General features: G+C 43.7%; 1 protein-coding gene across 2 annotated transcripts; it reads left to right on the plus strand.

Annotated features, from left to right (window-relative positions):
* The first annotated feature begins 197 nt into the window (after positions 1–197).
* tcte1 (t-complex-associated-testis-expressed 1) lies at positions 198–21017 on the plus strand. Of its 2 annotated transcripts, none has more exons than XM_073055431.1 (4): positions 198–236; positions 8672–8905; positions 12789–13798; positions 20710–21017. In XM_073055431.1, exons 2-4 carry the CDS (start codon positions 8746–8748, stop codon positions 20920–20922), a joined length of 1383 nt encoding a protein of 460 aa, XP_072911532.1. In that variant the 5' UTR covers positions 198–236; positions 8672–8745; the 3' UTR covers positions 20923–21017. The 2 variants fall into 2 exon arrangements, with proteins under 2 accessions (XP_072911532.1, XP_072911533.1); XM_073055432.1 differs by having other exon boundaries at positions 20713–21017.
* Positions 21018–21290: the final 273 nt, after the last annotated feature.

Consider the following 21290-nt stretch of genomic DNA (forward strand, 5'->3'; position numbering starts at 1 on the left):
ATAGGGCGTGCGGTACGGCTGGGCACGGCCAGACAACTGGGGGGTCGCCCTTCTGAATGACAGCGTTATACGGGGCGGAGTCCAAGATGAGTATCGGTACCCCGTCGACCAGTGGATGGGCAGCAAGCCTGGAAGGGCGGAGTCGCACCGATTTCAGCCAATGGCCGGGCGCGAACCGGCGTGGAAACCGTTGCCGTTGGTAACGCCAACAGGACTCAGCAACGTCCCCGGGAAAGGTGAGCGAGTCTGTATGGCCTCGGCGGCGAGGGGTTGGGGGGTACAGAAGGAGCATTTATAGAGAGCTCAGGGTAGGGGGGAGTTTAAAGAGGATTCGAGGGATAAGTTGTTTACACGGAGTGCTTGGTACCTGCTGCCAGAGGAAGTAGTGGAGCCAACATCACGGCTGATTTAAAGAAGCATATAGACAGACACTTGAATAGGCAAGGCATGGAAAGATACTATTAAACTGCTAAGAGTGTTCAAAGGGTTTACAAAAACATGCTGCGAAGTTTCTTCAAGGTGTGTCGACATTGAAGAAGTTTTCTTTCTCTCGCGGACTGGAGTTCCACGGGGCAGCCCAGTCCATCACAAAGCCTGCCCCACCATTAAACACATTTACAAGGAACGCTGCCACAAGTATCCATCATCAAGGACCCCCACCATTGGGCAGGAGGGCCTTAGGTTCCACCGCACCAGGTGCAGGAGCTGCTATTACCCTACACCATCAAGGTTCTGGAACCGACATGGATAACTTCACTCACTACTTATTTTACAACCTACCGGCTCACTTTTAAGGGTTCCATAACATGTTCTCAGTGTCAGGGTACAGAAGTGTGTGAAATTGCCATTACCAGGGAGAAAGTTCTTGGAAAACTGAAAGGTCTGAAGGTAGGATAAGTCACCTGCAGCAGATGGACTCCACCGCAGGGTTTGAAAGAGGTGGCTGAAGAGATTGTAGAGGTGATGCACCATCAATAACTCTCGGAGACGTGAGGCAAGATATAGGCTTTTACTGGCTGGAAGAAAGAATAAGCAGCAAATGACCACCACACTACATCCTGGAGACTGAGGTTGGGGCTGTGTCTCCAATCACCTTTATACCGGGGTCAGTGGGAGGAGCCACAGGAGCAGTCAGCGGGGGGGGGGGGGGGGGGGGGGGGGGGAGGGGATGTCCAGACAGGTATATGTAGTTCACCACAAGAGGCATTAGTAAAGATCTTACAAGAATCATTGGATTCTGGCAAGGTTCCAGAGGAATGGGAAATTGCAAATGTCACTCCACTCTTCAAGAAGGGAGAGTGACAGAAGAAATGAAAGTTATAGGCTAGTTAGTCTGACTACAGTGATTGAGAAGATGTTACAATCTATTGTTATGGATGTGGTTTCAAGGTACTTGGAGGATGTAATGTTGAGACTTTATAAAGAACTGGCGAAGCCTCTCTTAGATCTCGTGAGTATTTTTGGGTCCATTATTGATGAAAGGATGTGCTGACAAAGGAGGGGGTTCAAAGGTTTATGAAAATGATTCCAGGATTGAATGGCTTGTCATATGAAGAGCATTTAATGGCTTGGGGCCTCTCTAAAATTGGAATTCAGAAGAATGAGGGGTGACCGCATTGAAATCTATCAGATGTTGAAAGGCCTGGATCGAGTGGATGTGGAAAGAATGTTTCCTATGGTAGGGAAGTCTGAGACCAGAGAACACAGCCTCAGAATACAGGGACGTCCTTTTAGAATGGAGATGAGGAATTTCTTTAGCAAGAGAGTGGTGAATCTGTGGAATTCATTGCCAGAGGCTGCCATTGTGTATATTTAAGATAGAGGTTGATAAATTCTTGATTAGTCAGGGCATGAATTGGATATGGGTAAAAGGCAGAAGAATGGGACTGATAGGGAAAATGGATCAGCCGTGATCAAATGGCCTAATTCTGCTCCTATATCATATGGTCTTAACTTGTCTTCTTTTGCATATTGTTTTTGTCAGTCTTCGTCTTTAGTTTTTTAATAAGTTCTATTGCAATTCTTTACTTTTCTATGAATGCTTGCAAGAAAATGAATCTCAAGTAATATACAGTGGTGTTAGAGAGTTTGTGAACCCTGTAGAATTTTATCTATTTCTGCATAAATATGACTTAAAATGATATCAGATCTTCCCATAAGCCCTAAAACCTGATACAGAGAACCCAATTAAATAACACAAAAAACATTATACTTGTTCATTTATTAATTGAGAAAAATGATCGAATATTACACATATTTGTTGGAAAAAGTATGTGAACCTTTGCATTCAGTAACTGGTGTGAGCCCCTTGTACAGCAATAACTTCAACCAAACATTTCCGGTAACTGTTGATCAGCCCTGCACATCAGCTTAGATGGATTTTAGGCCATTCCTCTTTACAAAACTGCTTCAGCTCTGGGATGTTAGTGGGCTTCCTTGCATGAACTGCTTGCTTCAAGTCTTTCCACAACATTTCTATGAGATTAATGTCAGGACTTCAACTTGGCCATTCCAAAACACAAATTTTCTTCTTTTTAAGCCATTCTGGTGTTGGTGTCGGATCATTCTTTTGTTGTATTATCCAACTTCTATTAAGCTTCAGGTGACGGACTGCTACCCTGACATTCTCCTGTAAAATGTCTTGATACAATTTTGAATTCATTGTTCTCTCAATGATTGTAAGCTGTCCAGGCCCTGAGGCAGCAAAGATGCTCCCTCCACCATGCTTCACAGTTGATATGAAGCTTTGGTGTTGATGTGCTTTTCCATCCAAACACAGCAATGTGCATTTCTGCCAAGAAATTCAACTTTTGTCTCATCTGTCCACAGAACGTTGTCCCAGAAGCATTGTAGAACATTCAGGTGGTCTTGTGTAAACTTGATGTGCAGCATTTTTTTTTTTTTGAAGAGCAGTGGTTTCCTCCATGGTGTCCTTCTATGGACACCAATTCTTGTTTATTGTTTTTCTTATAGCAGACACATGAACAGAGACTTTGGCAGGCTCTAGAGATTTCTGCAGGTCTTTTGCTGTTACCCTTGGGTTCCTTTCACCTCTTTCAGCATTGCACACTGTGCTCTTGGTGTGATCTTTGCAACAATGTGATTATATGTAATTTTATTTCCCAGCTTTACCCAGAAGGACTCACTGGATGATTCTTCAGTAATTTCATCTTTGACCACTGCTGTGACATTCCCCTCAATTAAAATGCAACTCCCCGTTCTCTCTTCCCTTTGCCTTTATCCCACCTAAAGCACTTGTATACCAGAACATTGGCTGCCAGTCTTGCCCCTCACTTAACCATATATCTGAAAAGGATGTAATATCCCAATCCCACATAGCTATCCAAACCCAAATTAATCCATTTTACCTTCAATCCTCTGGCACTGAAATAGATGGTAGTGGGGAAAGCACACGTGGTGGTGTTAAGAGGACACATGAATATGTAGGGATGGAGGAACAAAAAAGAATTTCTTTAATTTGGCATCATGTTTAACACAGACATTGTGGTCCAAAGGGACTCTTCCTGTGCTGTGCTGTGCTGTACTGTTCTATGTTCTTGTACTTAACATCCTGACTATCCATCTGTTCACCCTGCCCTGTCAAATGGTGTTGTGTACTGTTGTGATGTAGTCAACCTCCTCCCTACAGTCTGAACGGGCAGCTGGTACTTTACTGGTGGCAAAGTGGTTTTGTCAGAGGAGCAGCAGGCAAAGTCTGGAGACTCCACTTCCAAGCCAGTTAAATCCAAGCTGTTTCATACCTCTGGAATTTCAAACAAAGCTGTTCTCAGGAACAGTCATAAAAACCCATCAGGTTCATTTATGTTAAAGAAAGATGCGTGTTACACTCAGCCATTCTGGCCAATGTACTGTCTCCAAATCCACAGTGCCATTAACTCTTGGCTAATCATAGTCAGGTTAATGATAAATGTTGCCACAGCCAGTGACATTCACATTACATCAATAAAGGGAAAGAAAGCTTGTATCGGTTGGACATGGTTAAAACCCAAGGCTCCAGCATAGAGTACTGTGGGTGTGGACAAGAGGTTTCATTAAGATACATGTCTGCAGTGGGAGCATATCTTAACTAGTCTGACCAATTCTCAATATTGAAATACTTATCTGGTGACTTGGTATTTCAACTTGGATGGCCTAAAAGCTTTTAAGGATAGAAACTCTTCTCAATTTCTATCTTTTATATCAATATTATGAGTCAAGTAATGTGCATATGACAGTAGACTTGACAAGTGCAGTGATATCCACCACCCTCTGCCTGAAGAAGTTGCCCCTCAAATTCCTTTTGAATCTGACTTCCAGCAGCATCATAGGCAGAGAGTATCATATAAGCAGCATTCACAAGAAAAACAATCAAATTATACACAATTTTTACAAGATAGAACAGAACAACAAAAAACAAGTCAATAGAAACATAGAAAACCTACAACCCAGTACAGGCCCTTCAGCCCATGAGGCTGTGCCGAAAATGTTCCTACCTTAGAAATTACCTAAGGTTACCCATAGCCCTCTATTTTTCTAAGCTCCATGTACCTATCCAGGAGTCTCTTAAAAGACCCTATTGTATCCACCTCCACCACCATCGCCAACAGCCCATTCCACACACTCACCACTCTCTGCGTTTATAAAAACAACAACTTACCCCTGACATCTCCTCTGTACCTGCTTTCAAGTACCTTAAAGCTGTGCCCTCTCATGTTAGCCATTTCAGCTCTAGGAAAGAGCCTCTGACTATCCACACAATCAATACCTCTCATCATCTTATACACCTCTATCAGGTCACCTCTCATCCTCCGTCATTCCAAGGAGAAAAGGCTGAGTTCACTCAACCTATTCTCATAAGGCATGCTCCCCAATCCAGGCAACATCCTTGTAAATCTCCTCTACATCCTTTTTCTGGCTTCTACATCCTTCCAGTAGTGAGGCGACCAGAGCTGGACACAGTACTCCAAGTGGGGTCTGACCAGGGTCCTATATATCTGCACCATTACCTCTCGGCTCCTAAACTCAATCCCATGGTTGATGAAGGCCAATGCACCATTTGCTTTCTTAACCACAGAGTCAACCTGCGCAGCAGCTTTGAGTGTCCTATGGACTCAGACCCCAAGATCCCTCTGATCCTCCACACTACCAAGAGTCTTACCATTAATGCTGTAATCTGCCATCATATTTGACCTACCAAAATGAACCACCTCACATTTATCTGGGTTGAACTCCATCTGCCACTTCTCAGCCCAGTTCTGCATCCTATCAATGTCCTGCTGTAACCTCTGACAGCCTTCCACACTATCTACAACACTCCCAACCTTTGTGTCATCAGAAAATTTACTAACCCATCCCTCCACTTCCTCATCCAGGTCATTTATAAAAATCACGAAGAGTATGGGTCCCAGAACAGATCCCTGAGGCACACCACTCTTTGCCTTCTGTGGGCAAACCGGTTTTGGATCCACAAAGCAATGTCCCCTTGGATCCCATGCCTCCTTACTTTCTCAATAAGCCTTGCATGGGGTACCTTATCAATTGCCTTGCTGAAATCCATATACACTACATCTACTGCTCTACCTTCATCAATGTGTTTAGTCACATCCTCAAAAAATCCAATCAGGCTCGTAAGGCATGACCTGCCCTTCACAAAGCCATGCTGACTATTCCTAATCATATTATGCCTCTCCAAATGTTCATAAATCTTGCCTGTCAGGATCTTCTCCATCAACTTACCAACCACTGAAGTAAGACTCACTGGCCTATAATTTCCTGGGCTATCTCTACTCCATTTCTTGAATAAGGGAACAATATCCGCAACCCTCCAAACCATCTGCTGTCCTCATTGATATTGCAAAGATCATCACCAGAGGCTCAGCTATCTCCTCCTTTGCTTCTCACCGTAGCCTGGGGTACATCCTGTCTGGTCCCAGTGACTTATCCAACTTGATGCTTTCCAAAAGCTTCAGCACATCCTCTTCCTTGATATCTACAAGCTCAAGTTTTTCAGTCTGCTGCAAGTCATCCCTACAATTGCCAAGATCCTTTTCCATAGAGAATACTGAAGCAAAGTATTCATTAAATACCTCTGCTATCTCCTCCGGTTCCATACACACTTTTCCACTGTCACATTTGATTGGACCTATTCTCTCACATCTTATCCTCTTGCTCTTCACATATTTATAGAATGCCTTGGGGTTTTCCTTAATCCTGTCTGCCAAGGCCTTCTCATGGCCCCCTCTGGCTCTCCTAATTTCATTCTTAAGCTCCTTCCTGCTAGCCTTATAATCTTCTAGATCTCTATAATTACCTAGTTTTTTGAACATTTTTGTAAGCTCTTCTTTTCTTCTTGATTATATTTACAACAGTCTTTGTACACCATGGTTCCTGTACTTTGCCTCATTGGAATGTACCTATGCAGAACCCCACGCAAATATCCCCTGAACATTTGCCACATTTTTTCCGTACGTTTCCCTGAGCACTTCACTTTCCAATTTATGCTTCCAAGTTCTTGCCTGATAGCCACATATTTCCTTTTACTCCAATTAAACATTTCCCTAAGTTGTCTGTTCCTATCCCTCTCCAATGCTATGGTAAAGGAGATAGAATTGTGATTACTATCTCCAAAATGCTCTCTCACTGAGATCTGACACCTGACCAGGTATTGTTAAACTGTAGTGATTGCGGTTTTGCCAGTTGGTTAGATAGATAGATAGATACTTTATTCATCCCCATGGGGAAATTCAACTTTTTTTTCCAATGTCCCATACACTTGTTGTAGCAAAACTAATTACATACAATACTTAACTCAGTAAAAAATATGATATGCATCTAAATCACCGTCTCAAAAAGCATTAATAATAGCTTTTAAAAAAGCCATTCAAGAACTGAATGGCTGAAAAGAACTTCAGCCTTACTTTTACTCTGACATTTCATCTTTTTTATCCAGTCCCGATGAAGGGGCTCAGCCCAAAACGTCAACTGTTTATTTTTTTCCAAAGATGCTGCCTGGCTTGCTGAGTTCCTCCAACATTTTGAGTGTTGGCTGAAGAAAGTTAACTGTTCTTGAACCTGATGGGGTAGGACTTCAGGTCTGACTCCCAGTTATTGTTTGACAGAACAAATATGATAGATCATGTTTGATGTGCTAAGTAGCTGAAGTACTAAGACTGGAACCTGTGCTCAAGGTATCTGGTGCCTGGTTTCATTGTAGGTAGAAAACATGGCTCATTTATCCAAGAAAGGACAGGATAAGCCAGATAAGTCAGAGAGCTATTGGAAGAAGTTCTGAGAGGCAGGATTCATCTACACTCGGAAAGGCTGCAATTGATCTGGGATAGGCAACATGGATTGTTGGTGGGAGATCCTGTCTGACTAATTTAATTGATTTTCTTTGGAGAGTTAAGTAAATATATCTGCAGCAGTTATGTTTAACATGGATTTCAGTCAAGCCTTTGACAACGGCACACATGAAAGTTTAGTCCAGATGATTACAACCAGTAGGATCCAATGCAAGATGGCAAACTGGATCCAAAATTGGCTTGGTAATGGGAGGCAGAGGATCATGGTGGAGGGCTACTTTTGTGATTGGAAGCATGTGATTAGTGGTGTACCATAGGGATCGATGCTGGGACTGCTGTTGTATGTTCTACATGTTAAAGATTTGGGTGTGAATGTTGGAGGTATGATTGCTAGGTTTCATGATGACAGAAAAGTGGTAATTGTGTTGACAATGAGGGAGGGTGTTTTAGACCATAGTGTGGTATTAATCAATAGGGAAGCCAGCCAGGGCAATGGCAGATGAAATTTAATCCTGATCAATATGAGGATGCATTTTGGGAGGTGTACAAAGGGGAGAGCATACACAATGATTGGTAGGGTCCTGTGAAGTGTTAAGAACACAGGGAACACAAAGTACACTGCAGATGCTGTGGTCAAATCAAGATGTACAAAAAAGCTGGATGAACTCAGCAAGTTGGGCAGCATCCGTTGACTGCTCCTTTCAACGGATGCTGCCCGACCTGCTGAGTTCATCCAGCTTTTGTACGTCTTGATAAGAACATAGGGACCTTGGTGTACATGAACAAAGATGCCTCTAGGTGGCAGCACCAGTACAAATGGTGATGAAAACCTTCTGGCTACAGGCAAGCATCTCCCCACCACTCTTTCAAGCCACATGAAGAATCTTGACCCAAAGCAACTTTCCATTTCCTCCACAGATGCTGCCTAATCCACTGTGTTCCTCTAACCACTTTGCTCTATTTAACTGATTGTCAAATGCATCTTAATGTAGTGAAACACATCAAGGCATTTCATAGAATATGGAGATTATCGAGTGAAATGACTGGTGTTGCAGAAATGGGTTTAAGGTGCATCTACAATGGGGGTAGAAAGGACAAAAGGGTCAGGAAGGAAATGCTATGGTTAAGCGCAGCAATGAAGTCTCAGGTGTCAATGGTGAAAAGATTTCACTTGTGGTAAATAATTATCTCCACTTGGATGGAGAAGGTGGGGGAGATACAGGGAAGGAGAAGTCCACAGAGGGATCTGGAACAAACCAACATGTTGTTTTAACCCAAGATCCAGCACAGGTTAGGATTGACAGGTGCTTGGGGTTGGGGTGGACATACTTTGCTCTGTGTTCTCTCTGACTACACTGAATCCTCTCCAGATTGCTCCTCCCACAATCCAGGGCTCCTTGTAAGCACAACAGCATAGGCAAGCCCTAAAGTCACGACTGCAACAATGAACACCAACCCTTGGGTCACCAAGTACTCGGGGCCGAATCCAGCAGCCGACCCCAGGAGGATGAGGAGGATCATCGCCGAGGATGCTGAGTGGGCGCTGGCCACAGTCCAGCGGCTCAGCGACCTCTGCATCGAGCACATCGTGCAGAACTTTGCCGGTAGGTGAATGTAGAGAGATCATTTCGGTGAGGTGCTGGCCAGACCGATTTCAACCTCAGCCTCACTTTCCTGCGTGAACCCAGACCCCTCAACTCATCTACAGTGCAAACCGCTGCCAGTCTCCCCGTTGAACATGATCCATGACTCCACTTGCACAGCTGCCTGGGGCCGAGAATTCCAAGAATCGGCAGCGCCGAGTCGTAGTTATACAGCATGGAAACTGGCCCTTCAGCCTAATTCATCCACGCCACTGAGCTCATCCTATCTGCTCATGTTTGGCCTATATGTCAAAACCGTTTCCTGTCCACTTACTTGTCTAAATGTCTTCTTAAATGGTGTAAACTTTCTCTGGCAGCTCAGTCTATATATATGGACCACCCTGCGTGTAATCCCTCAGGTTCCTATTAAATCTTTCCCCTCTCTCCAGGTCCTTACCATTCACTGTGAAAGTCCTACCTTGATTTGACATTCCAAAATGCAACACTTCACACTTGTTTAAACTCCATTGGCTATTCCTCAGCTGAACAAATTTGATAGTATTCTTCACTACCAAAACATTAGTTTAGTGTCATCTCAAAACATTCTCATCCAAAATATTGATATAGATGGCAAATAGTAATGGCCCCACCATTTGATCCCTGGAAAACATCACTTGGTCATGGGTTTCCAGACCAATAAACAGCTTTCCACCATTACCCTCTGTTTCCTACCACTGCTTGGGATGGAATGGGGTGAGTGATGGTGTGAAGTATGTGAGTGCAATATTGCATGAGAGTGTGTGGATGATATTGTGTGAGAGGGTGGTACTTATGTAATGCTGTATATGTGTGTATGTATTGAGAGAGTGCGTGGATGATATTGTGTGAGAGGGTGCTATGTAATGGTGTATATGTGTGTATGTATTGAGAGAGTGCGTGGATGATATTGTGTGAGAGGGTGCTATGTAATGGTGTATATGTGTGTATGTATTGAGAGAGTGCGTGGATGATATTGTGTGAGAGGGTGTGTGAGAGGGTGCTATGTAATGGTGTATATGTGTGTATGTATTGAGAGAGTACGTGGATGATATTGTGTGAGAGGGTGCTATGTAATGGTGTATATGTGTGTATGTATTGAGAGAGTGCGTGAATGATATTGTGTGAGAGGGTGCTATGTAATGGTGTATATGTATGTATGTATTGAGAGAGTGCGTAGATGATATTGTGTGAGAGGGTGATATGTAATGGTGTATATGTGTGTATGTATTGAGAGAGTGCGTGGGTGATATTGTGTGAGAGGGTGCTATGTAATGGTGTATGTGTGTGTATGTATTGAGAGAGTGCGTGGATGATATTGTGTGAGAGGGTGCTATGTAATGGTGTATATGTGTGTATGTATTGAGAGAGTGCGTGGATGATATTGTGTGAGAGGGTGCTATGTAATGGTGTATATGTGTGTATGTATTGAGAGAGTGCATGGATGATATTGTGTGAGAGGGTGCTATGTAATGGTGTATATGTGTGTATGTATTGACAGAGTGCATGGATGATATTGTGTGAGAGGGTGCTATGTAATGCTGTATATGTGTGTATGTATTGAGAGAGTGCGTGGATGATATTGTGTGAGAGGGTGCTATGTAATGGTGTATATGTGTGTATGTATTGAGAGAGTGCGTGGATGATATTGTGTGAGAGGGTGTGTGAGAGGGTGCTATGTAATGGTGTATATGTGTGTATGTATTGAGAGAGTACGTGGATGATATTGTGTGAGAGGGTGCTATGTAATGGTGTATATGTGTGTATGTATTGAGAGAGTGCGTGAATGATATTGTGTGAGAGGGTGCTATGTAATGGTGTATATGTATGTATGTATTGAGAGAGTGCGTAGATGATATTGTGTGAGAGGGTGATATGTAATGGTGTATATGTGTGTATGTATTGAGAGAGTGCGTGGGTGATATTGTGTTAGAGGGTGTGTGAGAGGGTGCTATGTAATGGTGTTTATGTGTGTATGTATTGAGAGAGTGCGTGGATGATATTGTGTGAGAGGGTGCTATGTAATGGTGTATATGTGTGTATGTATTGAGAGAGTGCGTGGATGATATTGTGTGAGAGGGTGCTATGTAATGGTGTATATGTGTGTATGTATTGAGAGAGTGCATGGGTGATATTGTGTGAGAGGGTGTGTGAGAGGGTGCTATGTAATGGTGTTTATGTGTGTATGTATTGAGAGAGTGTGTGGATGATATTGTGTGAGAGGGTGCTATGTAATGATGTATATGTGTATATGTATTGGGAGAGTGCGTGGGTGATATTGTGTTAGAGGGTGTGTGAGAGGGTGCTATGTAATGGTGTGTATGTGTGTATGTATTGAGAGGGTGCGTGGATGATATTGTGTGAGAGGGTGTGTGAGAGGGTGCTATGTAATGGTGTATATGTGTGTATGTATTGAGAGAGTGCGTGGATGATATTGTGTGAGAGGGTGCTATGTAATGATGTATATGTGTGTATGTATTGAGAGAGTGCGTGGATGATATTGTGTGAGAGGGTGCTATGTAATGGTGTATATGTATGTATGTATTGAGAGAGTACGTGGATGATATTGTGTGAGAGGGTGCTATGTAATGGTGTATATGTGTGTATGTATTGAGAGAGTACGTGGATAATATTGTGTGAGAGGGTGCTATGTAATGGTGTATATGTGTGTATGTATTGAGAGAGTGCGTGGGTGATATTGTGTGAGAGGGTGCTATGTAATGGTGTATGTGTGTGTATGTATTGAGAGAGTGCGTGGATGATATTGTGTGAGAGGGTGCTATGTAATGGTGTATATGTGTGTATGTATTGAGAGAGTGCGTGGATGATATTGTGTGAGAGGGTGCTATGTAATGGTGTATATGTGTGTATGTATTGAGAGAGTGCATGGATGATATTGTGTGAGAGGGTGCTATGTAATGGTGTATATGTGTGTATGTATTGACAGAGTGCATGGATGATATTGTGTGAGAGGGTGCTATGTAATGCTGTATATGTGTGTATGTATTGAGAGAGTGCGTGGATGATATTGTGTGAGAGGGTGCTATGTAATGGTGTATATGTGTGTATGTATTGAGAGAGTGCGTGGATGATATTGTGTGAGAGGGTGCTATGTAATGATGTATATGTGTGTATGTATTGAGAGAGTGCGTGGATGATATTGTGTGAGAGGGTGCTATGTAATGATGTATATGTGTGTATGTATTGAGAGAGTGCGTGGATGATATTGTGTGAGAGGGTGCTATGTAATGGTGTATATGTATGTATGTATTGAGAGAGTACGTGGATGATATTGTGTGAGAGGGTGCTATGTAATGATGTATATGTGTGTATGTATTGAGAGAGTGCGTGGATGATATTGTGTGAGAGGGTGCTATGTAATGGTGTATATGTATGTATGTATTGAGAGAGTACGTGGATGATATTGTGTGAGAGGGTGCTATGTAATGGTGTATATGTGTGTATGTATTGAGAGAGTACGTGGATGATATTGTGTGAGAGGGTGCTATGTAATGGTGTATATGTGTGTATGTATTGAGAGAGTGCGTGGATGATATTGTGTGAGAGGGTGCTATGTAATGGTGTATATGTGTATATGTATTGGGAGAGTGCGTGGATGATATTGTGTGAGAGGGTGCTATGTAATGGTGTGTATGTGTGAGACAGCAAGAGGCAGTGCTTGAGGCACAGTGAGGTTTTGGGAGGGTGGAGGTGGTGAGTGTGGAAGGGATTGAAGGAGGTGTGTTGTGTGTGAGGTGCTGGGCTGTGGGTAAACGTGTGCAGGGCTCTGGTTGGAGAGCGGCCAGTGCTTTGTCTCTGGTCTGATTCTGAGCTTGTGTTCACTGGCTTCTCCTCACTAACACCCCAGTGCACCCACTGCTGAATGAGCTCCCGGAGAAGAACAGGCGCAAGGTGCTGGCCAAGATCTCCACTAACATTCCCCTGCAGGTGACAGCCAACCTGGTTAGTGACGAGGGCTACTGGCGTCGATGCTGTCTGGAGTGCTGGCAAGTGTGTGACACCTCCCAGTATGGAGGGAGCTGGAAGCAGATGTTCTTCGAGCGGCTACTGAAGAACATCATCGAATACTTTGTCCCTGACACCACCGAGGTGAAGGTGGTGCTGGAGCTGATCCCACTCTGCAGGAACTATGTGAAGAGATTGGACATTGGCCAGCTCCTGCCCCCTGTTAAGCAGACCCCGGAGAAGTTGGATGATGAGGCATCAGACACTGGGAGTGAAAGTGATGGCCCCTCAATGGACCACTTTGACTTCAGTATTCTGCTGAACAAGCTACCGTTTCTGGAAGAGCTATCTGTAACCTACGGGGTGAAGGACTGTGGCATGAACTTTGAATGGAATATCTTCCAGTTCACTTACCAAGACTGCTTCTCCTTGGCAAAGGCCATCCACTCTTGCAAAAGCCTGAAGGTGCTCAGGCTGCCTCGCAACAGGATCGATGATGAACGGTTACGAGTGATTATCAAGTATATTCTGAACCACCCGTCACTGATAGAACTGGACTTGTCCCACAATGTGATCAGTGACAGTGGCTCCAAGGCCTTGGCCAAGCTCCTGCTCAAGTCCAAGCTGGAGACGGTTAACTTGTGCGACAACCAAATCGCAGACTTTGGAGCCAAGGCCATCTCCTACAAGGTCCGCCGCTTCTCCACGCTCCGATCCCTCAACCTGCGTCTCAACCAAATTGGGGATGAAGGTGGAGAAGCCATAGCACGCGCCTTGCTGAAGTCCTCGGTGGAAGACATCAACTTGGCCAGCAACGAGCTGTCGGAGCATGTGGCTGTGGTTATCTCTGAGGTCCTGATGAGGAATCAAACCCTCAAGTTCATCAACCTGTCCTGCAATAACATTGGCCCGGTAAGTATAGTAGGGACGAGAGTGAGCCATGTGTCTGAGATGACATATAAGCCCTCCTGTGACAAAGCCCACCCTCCTGGATTATCGCCCAAGGGAGTAGCGGCTAGTAGCCAGGCCTTTCTAACTGCAGTGAGAAGGTGTGGGAGAGCTACTGCATCCTTCTAGTGAAGATACTTTCATGTTGCTGTTGGAGAGGGTGTTCCAGGATTTGGACCCAGTGATATATTGCCAGGTCAGGACCCTGCCAGGAAAGGCAAGTGGGACCTGCTTCCAACACCTTCAATTTCTAATCTTCTGGTGGATGAGGTTATGGTATTGGAGGGGCTGCCTTCACCGAATGTAACAAGGCTTCTTGTTGACTAAGGGCAGTGGAAGTACGAGCAGGTGAAAGTATTCCCTCAATATCACAGGTGTTTACACTGTGGTCTGCCACAAGAACAATAAATTTTACTTCACATCAGTGATAATAAATGATTTTGATACTGAAACAGGAGGCCGGACAATTAAAACTGAGATACATAGAAACAGCTCTCCAAGAGGAGTGAATCCCTGGAATTCACTGCCCCTGGGAATGGTTGAGGCCAGTTTATTAGATATAGTTAAGGTGGAGTTAGATAAATATTTGAAAGATCAAGGAACTGAGAGTAACTGGTTTGTTGTTGTCATGTGTACTAAGAATGGTGGGGTGGCTTACTCCTGCTCCTATTTTCTGATATTCTTGAGCTCAAGTGAGAGAATATAATAACAAGATAAGGCAGAGAGGTATTTCACAGGAATAGTCCTGCATCCCAACAAGTCCCTGCTGAGCAAGTTGCCCATCTGACCTAGTTGCATTCGCCTGCATTTAGTTCATATCCCTGTAAACTAGGGGTTCCTAACCTGGGGTCCACAAACCCCTCAGTTAATGGTAGGGGTTTCATGGCATAAAGAAGTTTGAAAACCCTGATCTAAACCTTTACTGTCCATGTACTTGTTTAATTGATTTATTAGCATCTATCATATCTGACAAAGTGTTAAATTTGTGCAATTCTTCACTTGGTGTGAGCTGTACAAAGAAATGTGGGGCAGTTTTAAAAGTGGAAAAGCCGCTGCACTGGGGCAGTTCCACTCTCTAGACTTCGGAAGTACAGTTCCAGTAGTACCAGCAGTCATCACAACTTGTCTAAGTGTCCTTTAAATGTCGTAATTGTATCTGCCTCTACCAGTTCCATACACCCAACACCCAGTGTGGAAAGTTTGCCTTTCAGATTCCTATTAAGTCTCCTGCCCCCTTCAGCTTTATGCCCTCTAGTTTAGACTCCCCTACCCTGGTATAAAGACTAACTATTCACCCTATCTATGCCCCTTATGATTTTTCAAAGCTCTAAGGTCACCCTAGTCTTCTACACTTCACAAAAAGCAGTCCTAGCCTATCTAGTTTCTCCTTACAACTCAAGCTCTCCAGTCGCAGTAACATCTTTGTGAAACTTTTCTGCACCTTTTCGAGCTTAATGGTATCCTTGCTACAGTGGGTGATGAGAACTGCACACTGCGTACTCCATGAGCAGTCTCAGTGATGTCCTGCACGGCTGTAACATGGTCACAAGTGCCATACACCACCTTCACCATCCTCTCCAGAAACAACAACGTCTCGTTGGCAGAGTGATGAAGGTTGGATCTGAGCAGAGCGGAGGCTATTTAAAAACAACAAGTCTCGTTGGGAGTGAATATTATTGGAGCCAAGGAAAAGAAACTAGGTTTAAGTGGGGCAGGTATCGTGGGAGCAGCCATTGTGGGTGTGGGCCAGGATTGGAGTGGTTAGGCATTGTCTCAACAGGCTTCAGCATGAACAGGCGGAGGCTCTGAGTTTGTTTCTGGTAAGGTTTTTTCTTTCTTTGTCTATTAGTCAATTGTTAATGCAGTGAGAATGGATTCCGGTTTAGTGCTATGTTGTCCATGTGAGATGTGGGAATTCTAGGAGACCTGCAACTCCTCAGGGAACATGTTAAGGAACTGGAGCTGCAGCTCGATGACCTTCGGCTCATACAGGGAGAATGAGGAGGTGATAGATAGGCACTGCAGGGAGGCAGGTGGCAGGTGGCATGTCTCTGGGTGACTGTCAGGAGAGGGAAAGGAAATGGGCAGCCAGGGCAGAGAACTCCTGTGGCCGTTCCCCTCGATAGTAAGTATACCGCTTTGGATACTGTTGGGGTTGACCTTCCGGGAGAAGCTGCAGTGACCAGGTCTCTGAGACAGACTCTGGCTCTGCGGCTCAGAAGTGGGGAGGGGAGGAGAGGAGTGGAGTGCAGGAGATAGGGGATTCCATAGTTAGAGGAGCAGACAGGTGATTCTGTGGACATGAAAGCCACCCGGATGGTATGTTGCCTCCCACGTGCCAAGGTCAAGGATGTCTCAGATCAGGTCCACGGCATTCTAAGTTGGGTGGGTGAACAGCTGGAACTCATGATACATATGGTACAAACGACAGGGAGGAAAAGGGACGAGGTTCTAAAGAGAGAATATAGGGAGTTAGGTAGAAAATGGAAAAACAGGATCTGGAGGACTGCTCCAGTGAGGGTAAGAATAGGATGATTTGGCAACTGAATGTATGGCTGAGGAAATGGCACAGGGGGTAGAGTTTCAGATTTTTGTATCTTTGGAATCTTTTCAGGGGAAGGGATGACCTGTACTACAAGGACGGGTTATACCTGAACTCAAGGGGGACCAATATCCTTGTGGTAGAGCCAATGGAATGGGTTTAAACTAATTTGGCAGGGGGATGGAAACTGAAGGGGCAGTTGTTATACAAGTGGATGCAGTGTGTAATGAGACTGTGAGGAAAGACAGACAGGTGATGGGGCAAAATTGCAGCCAGTGTGTGCTGTTGAAGTGTATCATGGGGGCAAAATAAAAAAGGGTGATGAATACATGATTGATGGTGTTATGTTTGAATGCACACCATATACAGAACAAGGTAGATAATCTTTTAGCTCAGTTAGAGATTGACTGGTGTGATGTAGATATCATTGAGTTGTGGCTGAAATTAGATCACAGTTGGGAGTTTACTACCCAAGGATATACAAGGGTGGCTTTGTTGATTTAGAAAAAAATTAAATCAAATCCTTGGAAAGAGGTGACATAGGATTAGAAAGGTAGAGTTAAGAATCTGGAAAGGTTAAAAAAAAAAGCTCATGGTAGCTATATGTGGTCCTCCAAACAGTAGGCAGGATGTGGGGTACAAATTACAACAGGAGGTATAACAGGCATTTTAAAAGGGGAATATCACAATAGTCATGGGGGACTTCAATATGCAGGTAGATTGGGGAAACCATGTGCTGAATCCTAAGAGGGAATTTGTACAATATTTACAAGATGGCTTTTTAGAGAAGCTTGTGGTTAAGCCCACTAAGGAAAAGGCAATTCTGGATTGTGTGTTGTGTAATGAACCAGATTTGATTAGGAAGCTTAAGGTAAAGGAACTCTTAGGAGACAGTGATCATAGTATAATAGAATTCACCCTGCAGTTTGAGAGGGAGATGTATCAGTATTACAGTGGAGTAAAGGGAAATACAAAGGTATGAGAGAAGAGCTGGCCAAACCATGATTGGAAGGGGAAAGTGGCAGGGATGATGGCAAAACAGCAACGGCTGGATTTTCTGGGAGCAATTCCTAAAGGGAAGATGACACAAGTATGGTAGACAAGTGCAGTTAAAGACTGCATAAAAGCTAAAGATACTATATGTAATATAGCAAAAATTAGTAGGAAGTTAGAAGATTGGAAGGCTTTAAAATCCAACAGAATTCAATTTAAAAGCAATAAGGAGAGGAAAGATGAAATATGAAGGTCAGCTAGCCGGTAATATAAAAGAGGATACCAGAGATATTTTCAGATATATATAAAGAGTAAAAGAGAGGGAAGAGTGGATATTGGACTGCTGGAGAGGTAGCAATGGGGGACAAAATGGCAGACAGACTTAAGTATTCACAGTGGAATTCACAGCAGTATGCCAGAAGCTCAAGGATGTCAGGGGCAAAAGTGAGTGCAGTTGCTATTACTAAGGAGAGGGAGCTTAGGAAAATGAAAGGTCCAAAGGTCTAAGTCACCTGGACCGAATGGTTCTGAAAAGAAGTAGCTTAAGACACTGTGGAAGCATCTCTAGTGATCTTTTAAGAAGACTAGAAATTTTCAAATTTCACTCTACTATTTAGGAAGTATGGGAGGCAAAAGAAAGGAGAGTATAGGCCAGTTAGCCTGACTTTAGTGCTTGGGAAGATGTTGGAGTCCATTATTAAGATGAGGTTTCAGGATACTTGGAGGCACATAAGTTGGGCAAAGTCATCATGGTTTCTTTAATGGGAATTCTTACTTGACAATTCTGTTGGAATTATTTGAGGACAGAACAGGTAGGATAGACAAAGGAGAGTTAAAAGATATTTAATTGGATTTTCAGAAGATTTTGACAAGATGTTGCACATGAGGTTGCTTAACAAAGCAAGAGCCCAAGGTATTACAGGAAAGATACTAACATGGATAAAGATTAGCTGGCTGGCTGACTGACAGGAAGAAAGGTGGAAATAAAGGGGGCCTTTTCTGTTGGCTGATGGTAACTAGTGGTGCTCCGCAGGGGTTGGTGTTGGGACTGCTTCTTCTCATATTATAGGTCACTGATTTGGATGATGCAATTGATGGATTTATTGCCAAGTTTGTGGATGGTACAGAGATAGGTGGAGGGGCAGGCACTGTTGATGAAGCAGGGAGTTTGCAGAAGCTTTTAGTTTAGGGGAATGGGCAAAAAAGTGACAGATGGAATATAGTGTAGGGAAGTTTATGGTCATGAACTTTGGTAGAAGTAATAAAGATAATAAAAATTATGAGGGGGATAGATAGAGTTGACGTGGATAGGCTTTTTCCATTGAGAGTAGGGGAGATTCAAACAAGAGGACATGAGTTGAGAGTTAGGGGGCAAAAGTTTAAGGGTAACACAAGGGGAATTTCTTTACTCAGAGAGTGGTAGCTATGTGGAACGATCTTCCAGTAGAAGTGGTAGAGGCAGGTTCGGTATTGTCATCTAAAGTAAAATTGGATAGGTATATGGACAGGAAAGGAATGGAGGGTTATGGGCTGAGTGCAGGTCAGTGGGCCTAGGTGAGAGTAAGTGTTCAGCACAGACTAGAAGGGCCGAGATGGCCTGTTTCCGTACTGTAATTGTTATATGGTTATGTAGGCTATTTTCTAAATGGAAAAAATTAAAAATCAGAGGTGCAAATGGACTTAGGAGTCCTCGTGCTGGATTCCATAAAGGTTGAATTTGTGGTAAGAACGGCAAATTTGATGCTATCATTTATTTCAAGAGGATTGGAATATAAAAACAAGGAGGCTTTATAAGGCATTGGTCAGACTGCTCTTGGAGTATTGTGGACAGTTTTGGGCCCCTTTTCTAAGAATACATGAGCTGGCATTAGAGAGCCCAGAGAAGGTTCACAAGAACAATTCCAGGAATGAAATGGTTAACTTGTGAGGAGCTCCAGGCCTGTACAACTGGAGTTCAGAATAATGGGAATCTCTGAATCCCATCGAGTATTGAAAGTCCTAGATAGAGTCAATGTAGAGAGGATGTTTCCTAGAGTGGGTGAGTCTAGGATCAGAGGGCTCAGCCTCAGAATAGAGGCGTGTCTATTTAGAACAGAAATGAAGAGGAACTTCTTCAGCTAGAAATCTGAGAATCTGAAATGGATCTGTGGAATTCATTTCCAGAGGCAGCTGTGGAGGCCGACTCATTTCAATATATTTAAAACAGAGGTTAATAGTTTCTTGATTAGTCAGGGCATCAAAGATTATGGGGAAAAGATAGAAGAATGAGGTTGAGAAGGATAATAAATCAGCCATGATAGAATGGCAGCGCATACTCGATGGGCAGAATGGCCTAATTCTGCTCCTGCTTTTTACTGTCCCATGGTCTATTTCTATTGCCTCTTTCAGAGAAAAGTGTACTTGTACCACAGAGTCTCTCTGCTCAACCTTCCCCAGGGCCCTGCCATTTAGTGTGCTATTTCTGTCCCAGCTTAACTTCCCAAAAGCATTGCTTTATACTGGTCTGAGTTAAATTCATCTGCCATTCCTTTGCCCACTTCCCTAGTTGATCTAGATCCTATTGCAACTTTAGACAATCATCTTCTCTGTCCACCACACCACCAATTTTGATGTTATCTGCAAGCTTTGTTATTTATATTTTTGTATATTTATATATTTACATTTATATCATATACATCAATGTATATGATATAGCATGGATCCTTATGGTACACCATTGATCACAGGCCTCCAATCTGGAAAACAACACTTCACTACCAAAAGCCAATTTTGGCTCCATCTGGCCAACTCACCCTGGATCCCATTTGATCCAACCTTGCAGACCAGTCTACCATGCGGAATCTTGTCAAGCCTTACTGATGTCTAAGTAGACAACATCTACCACCCTGCCCTCATCAGTCCTCTTGCGAGCAAATAAAACTGGGGCTTGCGGGAATTTTTTCTCACGGAGAGTAGTGAACCACTGGAATTTTCTATGCCAACAGTTGTGGTGGATGGATCACTGGGGTTTTTCAAAGATCAGGGTTTGGCCAGACCAGCTATGACTATATTGGGCCAAGTGGCATATTCTTGCTCCCATCTCCTTGTTATTATGGCAGGCAGTTTCAGGATAGCAGATTCACTTTCCTGGAAATTTTGGGTGATCCTGATAGGAATTTACTTTTACAGACACCATTAATAATCAAGGGTCCAGCTGTATTTGACTTCTTCAGTTTAACCCCTTAGGTACAGTAGTGGGATTAAAACATGCAACTCCATATCATTAGCTGAGGCCATGTGTGTAGTTTGACCATATGCTGCTGTACCCTTCTTCCGTGAGTTTTCCTTTTTTTCTGACCAGGAGGGTGGGAAGCAGTTGCTGGAGGGTCTGGCTATGAACAAGACCCTGCTGGAGTGTGACCTGCGACTGACGGACATTGGCCAAGAGAATGAGTTCGCTATCAACCAAATCCTGCACAACAACCGGGAGCGGATCCGGAATGTTATCTGCCACCCAGCCAAGGACAGTGGGAACACACAGATAATGTCTGGTCATGACTTGGCATCCAGCTGAAGCCTCTGTGCCTCCCTCTGCTTCAATCCTGTCCCACCTCACCCAGGGACTGAAATCTGTGGGACTATTTTATACTGTGTGGATAAATAAACATATTGTTGGAAGGTGGTTGGGCCTTGCACTTATTTGCCCCCAAGGTGTGAACCAAGACACTTCCTCTCACTCAAGAATCTGACAGCTGGGGACACAGTCTCATTATGGGGATTTGGCCATTTGGGGCAGAGATGAGGAGAGGAAAGTAAATGTTTCTATCTCCTGACCATGGAGGGCTGTGGATTCTCAGTCATTGAGTCATAGTGTCATACAGTGTGGATAAAGACCCTTCAGCCCATTTTGTCCATGCTGTGCAATATACCCACCTCAATTGA

The sequence above is a fragment of the Hemitrygon akajei genome, chromosome 9, assembly GCF_048418815.1.
Source record: "Hemitrygon akajei chromosome 9, sHemAka1.3, whole genome shotgun sequence".
Taxonomy (NCBI): domain Eukaryota; kingdom Metazoa; phylum Chordata; class Chondrichthyes; order Myliobatiformes; family Dasyatidae; genus Hemitrygon; species Hemitrygon akajei.